At 51.0% G+C, this 12,280-nt stretch overlaps 1 protein-coding gene across 2 annotated transcripts in view; it reads right to left on the bottom strand.

Annotated features, from left to right (window-relative positions):
- ATP2C1 (ATPase secretory pathway Ca2+ transporting 1) overlaps positions 1–12,280 on the bottom strand; it is a 49,802-nt gene that overhangs the window by 25,727 nt on the left and 11,795 nt on the right. For both annotated transcript variants that reach the window (XM_064162302.1, XM_064162303.1), the window contains 8 exons: positions 10,520–10,630; positions 9,534–9,650; positions 6,082–6,171; positions 4,420–4,455; positions 3,609–3,670; positions 2,632–2,740; positions 1,024–1,179; positions 370–438 (listed from right to left, as the gene is read on the bottom strand). In XM_064162302.1, coding sequence (XP_064018372.1) covers positions 370–438; positions 1,024–1,179; positions 2,632–2,740; positions 3,609–3,670; positions 4,420–4,455; positions 6,082–6,171; positions 9,534–9,650; positions 10,520–10,630 — 750 coding nt within the window. The remainder of the gene's footprint in view (positions 1–369; positions 439–1,023; positions 1,180–2,631; positions 2,741–3,608; positions 3,671–4,419; positions 4,456–6,081; positions 6,172–9,533; positions 9,651–10,519; positions 10,631–12,280) is intronic.

Raw genomic sequence — 12,280 nt, 5'->3', positions numbered from 1 at the left:
AGATGAGGAAGCAGCAGCAGACACAGAAGCCAAGGCCAGAGCTGCCAACCAGAGGAAGGCAGAGTGCTGTGCACACAGCACACAGATCTGCCACCCAGCTCCCTGTTGCACTAACAGAGCTGACCAAAGCCTCTCACCCACCAGCTGCACTGAGCTTTCCTCCTTGCATAGCAGTTCCCAGGTTAACATGTTTAGGTCAGCTATGGATATTTTGTTGCACTGACTTTAGTTACCATTTTCACCTTCAAGGGCCAATGTCACACTGAGGAAAACTCCTAAGTTAGTGTAATTACACCTAAGGGCACGAATTCAACTGTAGCCCATCAAACAGCCACGTACAGAGGTCTCTGCTTCGGAAGGCAACCTTACCTCTTCTGCTTGCATCATTTTGAAAACCTCCCCAAACTCAGAGTTTTCTCCTGTGCCAATAACTATCCCCTAAAAAAAGGAAAAAGCAAAGATGAAGTCAATTCAAGCTGAAGTCTCACTTCCACCTTAGTAGCTGCTGAAAGAGTAAAGAGGCAAAGGATCTTCAGCCTATCACACCTCTTAGTGTGCTTCAAAAAGTCTTGGCACTAACAGGGAATACTCCTACTGAAAGAGCTGAGCTTCTGTGAAGCCAACAGGCAACAGCTACCTCACACTACCAACAACTGTGCTGTCACCTACAGATGCTCTAACACGTGAATGGAGTTCTAGGAGCTAAATGCCACATCCTAGATGGAAGAGTTTCCCATCATCTGCTCCCTATCAACTGGATCTCTCCTAGCCTTAGGTTTAGTGTTCTTTGTAAGTCTGCAATCTCTGTAAATCAAAGCAGAATGAGAACAGCTCTGCAGTGTGTCACAGTAAAGCCTGCTTCAGGAAACGTTTACATTTCTGTTCCACTCCTGCTCTTTCAGAAAACTCAACCCAGCCATGGGCATTAAAGTCCATTTGTGAAGCGACAGCTGAGCTTTACAGCAAGAACACCCTTTGAACAGCTGGCACAGGAGAACACACTGCCCTGGCAAGAGACTTTACCTTTGCTTTCCCACATCTGACCAGCGTTCCCATGAAGGCGATGTTGCTCCTGGAAGTAAGGTCTCCATTGGTCGCTGCTGGCTGCGGAGCTGTGGACTTGGAGCACGGAGCTGTCTCACCTGTCAGACTGGATTCATCAATAGAGAGGTCCACAGCCTGGGAAAGCAGCACAGGTACAGAGCTTTACAGGTGCCTGCAGCTCACTGGTGCAGGCCTACAGACAGTCAAGAAGCTTCTACTGACATTTCTGCTCCCCTTTCCAAGGGCAAAGCATGCTGCCATCAGGGCACGCTGCCATCAGGGCATGCCATCAGCTTCCGAGCAAAGGAGGGAGATGCTGCTGCAACAACTGCTGAGGGCAGGAGAAAGGGTTTGCAGGCAGAGCAAACAAACCTGCTCAAGTATTAGCTGTGCTACAGGGGCAAACAACAGCTGATCCAGACAAAGCACTGGGCTGGAGCACCTCTCCTGCAAGGACAGGCTGAGAGGGTCGAGGCTGTTCAGCCTGGAGAATCACAAAATGGCTTAGGCTGGAAGGGACCTCAGAGCTCATCTGCTCCAACCTCCCTGCCAAGGGCTGCAACACTTCTCAACTAGACTTGGCTGCTCAAGGCCTCATTCAACCTGCCCTTGAACACCCCCAGGGAGGAGGCAGCCATAGCTTCCCTGGGCAGCCTGTGCCAGAGTCTCACCATCCTTACACTGAAGAGCTTCTTCCTCAGTTCCAATCTAGCCCTGCTGTCCCTCAGCTTCAAACCACTCTCCCTTGTCCTGTCTCTAGGCACCCTCAGGAAGTCCCTTTGCGGCCTTCCTGCAAGACCCCTTCAGGTATTGGAAGGCAGCTCTAAGGTCCCCCTGGAGCTTTCTCCAGGCTGAACAACCTCAGCTCCCTCAGCCTGCCCTCATAGCAGTGTTCCAGCCTTGTGGCCTCCTCTAAACTCACTCCAGCAGCTCTGTGCCCCTCTTCTTCTGGGGACACCAAAACTGGAGGCAGGATTGGAGGTGAGGTCTGAGCAGAGCCAAGGGGCAGCATCCTCTCTCTTGCCCTGCTGCCCACAGTCCTCTGGCTATAGCCCAGCACACAGCTGCCTGCAGGGACACCTCTCAATTAGAATTGGTTGCCCAAGTCCTCACCCCACCTGGCTTTGAACACCCCCAGCGAGGAGGGAGCTGCAACCTCTCTGGACAACCTGTTCCAGAGTTTCGCCACCCTCCTACTGAAGAACTTCTTCCTCAGCTCCAGTCTAACCCTGCTCTTCCTCAGCTTCATTCCCCCTTGGCCTGTTGACAACATCCCTATGAACTCTCTAGGGGGCCACATCATCAAACAACAGAGAGTGCTGAGACAGTGTCAGAGGGAAAAGCCTCCACTGGCCCAGTTACCGCTGCTAACGTCCCACGCCCAGAGCCCACCCATGCAATATGAGACTGCACACACGGAGAACGCACAATGGCATTTGGCAAGTGATCATTCCACAGCTCCTAGCAAAGCAGGTGTCGGCTCCAAACAAGAGGATTTGCTGTGCTTCAGTACTCAGTGCCTATCTTCTCTTCCCCCCTGCCCCACAGCAAGAGAATTCCTCAAAGCAAGCAGTGTGAGTGACCCACCTCAAACAGCCGCAGGTCAGCCGGGACTCTGTCTCCAACAGCCAGGCAGACGGTGTCCCCTGGCACCAGGTCTCTTGCCAGGGTGTGCTCCAGCCTGCCTTCTCGTACACTGTGGGCAAGAACAAGCAGAGCAGTCAGTGTCTGCCCTGCCACCTGCTCTGAGCAGAGCATCCATGCTGCTGAATGGCATTGCAGCGCTGCAGCCTTCAGCCAGCTCCTTATTTCTACCTCCATTTCTTAGGAGCTACACATCAGCAGCACCCTGAGAATCACAGAATGGCTTAGGTTGGAGGGGAGCTCAAAGCTCATCCAGTTCCAACCTCTTCCCACTAGAACAGGTCACTTAAGGCCTTATCCAACCTGGCCGTCCCTGGGGCAGTTCAAGGCAAGGTTGGACGTGGCACTTGGTGCCATGGTCTAGCCTTGAGCTCTGTGGTAAAGGGTTGGACTTGATGATCTGTGAGGTCTTTTCCAACCCTGATGATACTGTGATACTGTGTGATACCTCCAGGGAGGTTGTGGAGCACAGAATGTGAAGATTCTGTGCTCCATAACCTCCCTGTGCCAGTGTCTCACCACCCTCACTGCAAACAACTTCCTCCTAACAGCCAGTTTCAATCTCCCCTCTGCCACTTCAAACCCATTCCTCCTCATCCTGGCATGACAAAACTTAGCCAATAGTCCCTCCCCAGTCCTCCTGTAGCCCCCTTCAGATCCTGGAAGGCCACTCCATGGTCTCCTCGAAGCCTTCTTCAAAGGGTTCAGAAGGGAACAGTGAGGAGGCATCTTTTAGGCTTACAAAACAGTCTTCAAAATTGAGCAAAAGCAAAGCAGGCTTTAAGTCAGCAGCAGAGCTTGATACAAACACGGTCAGTTTGTCCCCATTTCAGATTAAATGTGCACAGGCTACATCCCTGCACACATTCCAGATTAAACTTGCTGTGACTCAGTTTAGGGCTGGAGGCACAATCACGTACCAGTGGCATTCTGGAGGCACAAGTTTGCTAAGCTCTTCAAGAGACTTCTCTGACCTGTACTCCTGCAGGGACATATAAAAAGGAGCAAATGATCAGGCAGGTAGCATTTGTAAAGCAGGCAGAAGTCACCTGCCAATAAGCTCTGTGGCCACGCAATGCCATTGACCTTGTTAGTGAGGCTGCAACATCCCAAACGGTCAGACGGGAGATGCCCTTCAGCAGTTCTGTGCCAGGCGGTTTAAGAAGACAAACGGACAGGCCTGCTGGAAGGGCAGCACAGGGCCTCTGCCCTTCGGTACCTTCAGCTCTTGGCAGCACTTGCAAGGATAAGCTGTGCTTTTAGCCCCTGGAGAACTCAGGCAGCACAGCTCACCTCTAGCTTAATCAACAGCTTACAGAGCTAAGGGAAGCTCAGGCAGGAAGCACAAGCACAAAGCAGTCTGGGCCTAGGCACACACTGCATATTTACACAATTACAACTAGTTTTCAATGACTTAGAAAATTACTTTAAAGATCTCCCTTTTTTCCCCCAATTTCTCTACAAAACAGAAGCCAGAGCTGCAGTTTTCCAAGTCTAGATGAAGTTACATATTTCACTACTTCTACTGTTTCCTGAGTGCTGCTTTCCAAGCTCTCTTTTACGGCTCGCTCCAACAGACACGGAACTGCCAGTGCAGCTAAAGCAGGGCAAATCATGGCCTTTAAGGCTTGGATGAGCACAGAGCTCTCAACCATTCCCAGCAGAACTCCTTCAGCTTCACAGGCAGAAGCTGACACAAAAGCAGTAACCTCCTTTCAGCAGCTGTCTTACCTGAACGAAGGCAACTGTAACAACAATGAGTATTGCCTGCAAGAAAACATAAGTGGATGACACAAAAGAATTCCAAGGCCACAGAAGCAACTGATCCTCCCTGGGTGATCACATGAATGTGATCACAAACTTCCCCGTGCTCAAAATCACTCAAGTACCCCAGGGCTCTGTTACAAAAGCAACCCTGCTATCTGCCTGCAGCTGCTCTAGTGATGGCCACTAGTTTGCTAAGGTTACTTTGGTAAAAGCAGGTTAGTCACTAGAGAGTGATCATGAAGCAAAGCTTCCTGGCTCTGTGTCTCTAAATGGTGAGCAACAGGCAGCAGTGGAGAGACCCACGACAGACACAACCACAAATAACAGAGGAGTGAGGTGTAGTTGCCACAGAGCATCACAAGTGTGGTGCCCTTAACAGAGTAAGCTGAAGAACAGTTTGAGACCATAAAATATCCTGGCAAGGAGAATGAGAAGAGGATGAGACTCAGGAAATCCTGGTCAGGGTTCCCAAGCAGTGAGACAGGACACTGAGCACATCCAACAGCCACGATGCTAGAGAGCCCAAAGGAAAAAAGCCAAACACCTGGTGTCACCAGGAATAGCTCAGAAGCAGTACTGAGGCCTCTACAGGAAGCATTCCTAGTCCCCCACATTGCACAGCTCTGCTCAGCAGACTTCAGCACAGGCAGCGTGAGGCTTAGTAAACAGGTGAGATGGGAGTGAGTAGATGAAGGAAAGCTATTAGAGGAAGCAGCTAATGAATGTGCTAAGCAAGCATCCCCTTCCCTTCAACACACTCTCAAACTCAGCTGAACTCAACCTGCAGCCACAATGGTGAAATACATTTCAGAATACAATCATTTGCCTACATTCAAGTTAGAAACAGAGCAGGCCATTCCAAACTGACACACACATTCCACACTGCACGGCTCTTCCTTACAGAAGGCACACAGTTTGCTGGCCAAAGCAAAAATCAGCTCTCTACAGTGCTAGAGGGGTTAGCAGCAGGGCTCCAGCCACCTTAATTACCAACATAAAACTGGCCAGAGGCAGCAGGGAGGTCTGCCATGAAAACCAGAGCTAGAATTTGCCTCTGATCATACAGAAATCCCAATCTTCAGTTGCCATCTATCACCAAGAAAGAAGTCAAGGGATGACAATCTTCGTCTCTGCCTCATTTGCAGCGACACATGGATAGCAGTGTCAGGGTGCTAAACTAGGGAGCCAAATCTATTTAAACCCCTACAAAAGATCCTTTCAGCTTCTGTCTCTCTGCTGGACCCTAGAGAGTCCAGGTCCCACTGCTTTTTCACCTTTTCCATCTTTCCAGTAAATTCACAGAAGGCTTTTTGCTGGTTTCAATTTGAAATCAAAGCACAACTTAAGGTAAAAATTGCATAGAAGGCACCAAAAATTGCTGCTAAAGGCAGACACTTCAGTCAATGCCAGAGTGAAGATGCAGGGCACAGGCAGGTGATTATTCATCTGTATTACTGCTGTTGGTCAAGGGAAGAAAGCAGAACCCAGTCACAAACCAAAGAGTTTACATGACAGCACATGAATCCAATTACTCAGCTAGAGCCCAGCAATCCCATCCCACACTGCCATTCACATGGTCCCACACGCTGGAATACAGCCCACGAGGGGAGGGTTTCAGTTCCTTACCACAGTGATACTGACAGCATCATCAAACTGATGCATTAAAACACTGATGACTGCAGATGCCAGGAGCAGCATGATGAGAGGGTTTTTAAACTGCAATGAAACAGAAGAGCAATTCAGCAACACCTCTGACAGCAAGACCATCTTACCTACCCCCTCAGAGCACCTCTGAGCTACTCTGGAAACACCTGCTGGAATTAAAACGTTTGTAACCCACCAGTGCAAAGTAAATCTGACAGTGCAGCCCAGCTGTTGACCTCTTTAACCACCCCAGCCCTGGATGAGGCCACGTTTGACACAAACAGGACAAAGATGCTCCTTACATTCGAGTCACATTTCTAAGACACAGAGTCACCTCCTATATTTGTTTACACTGCATTTAAATACATAGAAGCAAGTTTGAATTCTGTTCCTGGCAATCATCCAGGCAGCAAAAAGGTGTGCAACTTTCAGCTCCTGATTTCTTCCACAAGATAAAACATTTTCTTCCTGTTCATAAGGTGAAAATGATGAAGGACCTTATTTCCAGATGGCAGGTGGCTGCTAACATTGCCTCTTCTTTTGAGAGCTGTAGGAATGTTCTTGTTTGGTAACAGTTAAAGTGAAAAACGTTCTAAAATTATGTATCTCAAGTGTGTGCTCAGCTCTGGGCCCCTGGCTGCAGGAAGGACACTGAGGGGCTGCAGCGTGTCCAGAGCAGGGCAGCCAGGCTGGAGAAGGGCCTGGAGCAGCTGGGGCTGAGCAGGGGCTGAGGGAGCTGGGGGGGTGCAGGCTGGAGCAGAGCAGCCTGAGGGCAGAGCTCATTGCTCTCTGCAGCTGCCTGCAGGGAGGGGGCAGTGAGCAGAGGGCAGCCTCTGCTGCTTGCTGCCAAGGGCCAGGAGCAGAGGAAATGGTTCCAAGCTGCCCAGGCAGGGCAGGCTCAGGCTGCACCTTAGGGAATCTTTCTGCCCTGGAAGGCTTCTCAAGCATTGGCAGTGTCTGCCCAGGGCAGTGCTGCAGTGCTGCACCCTGGAGGTGTTGCAGCAGCCTGTGGAGCTGTGCTTGGGGCCATGGCTTAGTGCTGAGGCTGCAGTGCTGGGGGGGAGGCTTGGGCTGGGTGAGCTTGGAGGGCTCTGACATTTGGATGTGTTCTGTGATTCTGTGATCTGATCTGACACTACAAGTGGGAAAAGAAAGGCAGCACCTCAGAGGCCAGGAAGTGATGATGCCAGCAATCACCACTGCTAGCATGACCAGAGCACCCAGGACCTTTTCAGTCACTCCACTCCATCTGTTACTTCAGAGTTCACTCTAGAACTTGACTGAAGTTCCCCTCAGACAGGGTGGAGGAAACACAGACCAAAATGGTTAACATCACACATTCATCAGAAACATCAATTCAAGAGAGATGTTGAGGTGTTGGAAGGTGTCCAGAGGAAGGCAGCAAGGCTGGGGAGGGGCCTGGAGCACAGCCCTGTGAGGAGAGGCTGAGGGAGCTGGGGGTGTGCAGCCTGCAGCAGAGGAGGCTCAGGGCAGAGCTCATTGCTGCCTGCAGCTGCCTGCAGGGAGGCTGTGGCCAGGTGGGGTTGGGCTCTGCTGCCAGGCAACCACCAACAGGACAAGAGAACACAGACTCAAGTTGTGCCAGGGCAGGTTCAGGCTGGATGTTAGGAGGAAGTTCTTCCCAGCAAGAGTGACTGGCATTGGAATGGGCTGCCCAGGGAGGTGGTGGAGTGCCCTTCCCTGGAGGTGTTGAAGCCAAGCCTGGCTGGGGCACTTAGTGCCATGGTCTGGCTGATTGGCCAGGGCTGGGTGCTAGGTTGGACTCTTCCAAGCTGGTTGATTCTGTGATCTCTGCAGAGATTTGGTGTAAATCTCTTGTAGCTGGGTAGGAGGGGTAGGGTAGGTGTGGGCAGCAGTTTGAGAGCTGCACGTGCTGCTGTACACCTGACACATCACAGAGAGGACAAAGACAGGAATTAGTAAGTCACACTTCTGCCAGTTCTGCTTAACGCCAGCATTGTGGCTGGCTCCACCTCCACCCTCGGCTCAAAGGCAGCAGGTTTGCCTTTGGCAATTTCCTCCTATCAAGTTCTTCACACTTCACATTCCACCCCAGAATTTACCAACAGTCACTTGCACCTGTGTCTGAGCCTGCAGGCTAGGTGGGAACGGCAGCCCTGGGCTCCTTAGCAGCACACACTTAAGACCAAAGCATGCCAGAAAGCACTGGCAGCTGTCCAAGGAAATGCTTCTCGGGAGGTGAACTGAACAGCAATTACAGAAGCTCGAACTGTTCTGCTTAGTTTCCCCACCCTTATCAGAACACAGAATCTTCCAAAGGCTCAGCCTGCGAGGGAGCTCTGAAATCATCTGTTCCAAACCCCCTGCCATGCGCAGGGACACCTCTCAACTAGACTCAACTGCTCAAAGGCCTTGAGTACCCCTGGGGAGGAGGCATCCACGACCTCCCTGGGCAGCCTGTTTCAGAGTCTCACCACCCTCTTACTTAGAACTTCTTCCTCGGCTCCAGTGTAACCCTGCTCTGCCTCAGCACCAAAACACTCCCCTTGGCCTGTCTCTAGACATCTTCATGAAAAGTCTCTCTGCAGCCTGCCTGCAGGATCCCTTCAGAGGCACTGGATGGCAGCTCTAAGGGCCCCCTGAGCCCCATCCTCTCCAGGCTGCACAGCCCCAGCTCCCTCAGCCTGCCATCACAGCAAAGCTGCTTCAGCCCTTGGAGCATCTTTGAGGCCTCCTCTGGCCTCACTCCAGCAGCTCTGTGTCCTTCTTATGATGGGGACACCAGAACTGGAGGCAGTATATGAGGTGGGGCCTCACAAGAGCAAAGTAACTACTTATGGTCCCAGAGCCATGGTAGGCTCCTGGGGAATCCACTCAGCTGGACAGCTGCTCCAGCACTTTCAAAGGAGCAGGTTCAAACTCAGCCACCTTGCTTTAGCTTCTCTATAAAGTCATGAGAAGAATCATTGAGAGCCTGTCCTGTCCCTAGTTACAAGGAGAGAAAACAGCCTCAAGCTGCACTGTGGAGGTTCAGGTTGGACATTAGAAGAAACTTCTTGACTGAAAGGTTTCCAGACACTGGAACAGGCTCCCCAGAGAGGTGCTTGAAGCTGCATCCCTGGAGGTGTTTAAAAGAGGCAGAGATGTAGTGCTGAGGACCACAGTTTAGCCCCAGCCTTGGCAGAGTTAGAGAACGGTTGGGCTGGATGAGCTTAAAGGGCTTCTCCAACCCAAACAATTCAATGATTCTAAACTTCCTCTGCTCTTCCAGCTCACCACAGCTGCCCCAGGACCAGCACTACCTACTGCCTAGAAAAGCCAGCTGCTGATTTTTCTCCCTGAGAATCTCTCTCAAGCACACCCAACACACACACTCTTGTGAAAGGACACCAAAGCTAAGTGATGTGGAGCAAATCTACCACCTATGAAAGCAGAAAGCAGCAAAACCAAACCTGGGCAATGTATTTTTTCCAGAGAGGTTCATCTTCGCTGATGTCGAATTCATTCCAGCCGTGGAATGCTCGCCGGTGACACACTTCACAGTTCTTTAAGCCATGCTGAAGATTGGCCTAAGTAAAAGATGGAAAGGGTAACACAGTCAGCAAGGCCACTCAGAAGCTAGACTCCAGAATAAACTCCAGCACCAAAACACAGCCTTAGATTTGAGCAGCATCTTAAAGACAAGCTGGGGACTAATGTCTGTGTGGCAACAATCGAAGCGACTCCTGCTTTCAAGCCTGCTTTGGCTCTGCTGAAGGGACTCAACACCACATTCAGAGCCCTACAGCAGCAGATGCTGCTCCACATCTGACTCACTGCCAATCTTCCCCACAGAAAACTCTTCAGCAAGCCAAAGTGTGGGCATGGTTCAGACTCTTAAGATCAGCTCCTTGGCCAGATGACAGCGACAGCTCTGCAGTCCTCAGCTGTCACTGACCAACATTTGTCATGGTGTGCTCCTCAAACAGTGGAGCAGACAGCAGGTGATAAAAGACTGTCTCTCATGAAAGGGAACCCAGGTTGGATGGGTCACAAATCAGACAATGGGCAGCCTTCCAGTTCCTCCACTTCAGATGGAGGCTACCAAGATAAATTAAGGAGCTGAAGGATCCTTTGGAGACGTGGAAACAACAGCTATGGAAACACGACAGAATCCCATCGGAAGACTGACCCTAGGAGTTCTGTTAACCAAAAGCAAGTCTCAAGGCACACAGAAATCCAAACACTGTTCAACTCTATCTCAGATCCCCTCCCAAATGCCCACATTTTTGGAACCTGATAGAGATTAGAGCATTTAATCTTCGTACACTTGTAGCAGCAGACAACTGCTAACATCAGCGTGCACGACACTGCAGAGACCTTCAGGGACAGGAGCTGTCCCTAACTTCCTAATCAACACTGGCAACACCAAGGCAGCCCTTAGAGCTGCAGGACTCACTTGAAGAATGCTGGCTACTTCATCCACTGGCAGTTCACTTGCTTTTTTGGAGGACAGTACAGGAATCATTGTCTCATTGTCACCATCAGGGAGCTTTTGAAGACGTGCAACCTACGAAACAAAACCCAAGTCTGAAGGGGAGGAGAGCACCAACATCTCATTCCAAACCACACAGGCAAGAGCAACACAGCACTGATGCCACTGGAAAGTGGCTCTTTATAACCTGTGTGCTCCAAACAAATGAATAAATCCACAGGTGCACTTAGTTCCATGCAGTAACAGAAGAGAGCACTGGGCAGGCAGCAGAGCAGACTAACTGCTGTGCCCACATCATCAGCAGTGACAGACACCCTAGCAGTTAATGCAGTCATAATCCTTAAGCTCATTGTACAGTACCTGGTCACAAAGTAATTACTCAAGATAAATATCACTCCCAGCCCCTGCTTTCTTCTCCAGAATAAAGGTGGCCTAAGCAGGACCTTTTCATATGCACAGAGAAGAAATGACACCAAGAAAATGCCCAAGAAGAGCACAGCTGCCAGCAAAGCCACAGAACTGGGAAAGAACCACCCCATGGAGGCTGGGGACTGAGCTGTTGGAGAGCAGTGAAGGGGAAAAAGACCTGAGGGTCCTAGTGGATGGAAGGATTTCCATGAGCCAGCAGTGTGCTCTCCTGGCCAACAAGGCCAAGGGCATCCTGGGGTGCATCAGAAGAGCTGTGGTTAGTAGGTCAAGAGAGGTTCTCCTGCCCCTCTGCACTGCCCTGCTGATGCCACATTTGGAGTGCTGTGTCCAGTTCTGGGGCCCCTAGTTCAAGAAGGACCTCAGGGAACAGCTTGAGAGAGTCCAGCACAGAGCCACAAAGATGTTGCAGGCAGTGGAACATTTCTGTTGAGGAGAGCCTGAGGAGCTGGGGCTTGGAGAGGAGGAGCCTGAGGGCTGCCCTCTTTTCTGACTATAAAGATGTGCAGGTGAGTGCCAGGAGGCTGGAGCCAGCTCTGCTGGGTGATGCCCAGGGACAGCACAAGTGGCAATGATGGGAACAGAGGCAGAGGAAGTTCCATGGAAACACGAGGTGGAATTTTTTTGCCCGTGAAGATGACAGAAAACTGGAACAGGCTGCCCAGAGGGAGTGTAGTCTCCCTCTCTGGAAATACTCAGAACCTGGTTGGATGTGTTCCTGTGTGACCTGCCCTGAGTGATGCTGCTCTGGCAGGGGGTTGGACTGGATGAGCTTTTGAGGCCCCTTCCAGCCCCTGACATTGTGTGAGTCTGTGATTTTGTGAAGACTTGACCACAGAAGAATCATAGAATCAGTCAGGGTTGGAAGAAACCTCAAGGATCAGCTAGTTCCAACCTCCCTGCCATGGGCAGGGACACCTCACACTAGATCAGGCTGTCCAGAGCCTCATCCAGCCTGTCCTTAAACACCTCCAGGGATCAGGCTTCTGCCACCTCCCTGTGCAACCCATTCTAGGCTCTCACCACCCTTATGCTGAAGAACTTCTTCCTAACATCCAGTCTGAATCTACCCATTTCCATCTTTGTTCCATCCCCCCTCAGTCCTATCACTACCTCACACCCTAAAATGTCCCTCCCCAGCTTTCTTGTAACCCTGTTAAGATCTTGAAAGGTCACAATAAGGTCTCCTGGGAGCCTTCTCCTCTCCAGACTGAACAGCCCCAACTGCCTCAGTCTCTCCTCACAGCAGAGCAGCTCCAGCCTTCTGCTCATGGCCCTTCTCTGGACACCTTCCAGCAC

Source organism: Pogoniulus pusillus, chromosome 23, assembly GCF_015220805.1.
Source record: "Pogoniulus pusillus isolate bPogPus1 chromosome 23, bPogPus1.pri, whole genome shotgun sequence".
Lineage (NCBI taxonomy): Eukaryota > Metazoa > Chordata > Aves > Piciformes > Lybiidae > Pogoniulus > Pogoniulus pusillus.
Note: the sequence above shows the minus strand (reverse complement) of the source record. Positions and strands in the feature narration are given on the sequence as shown.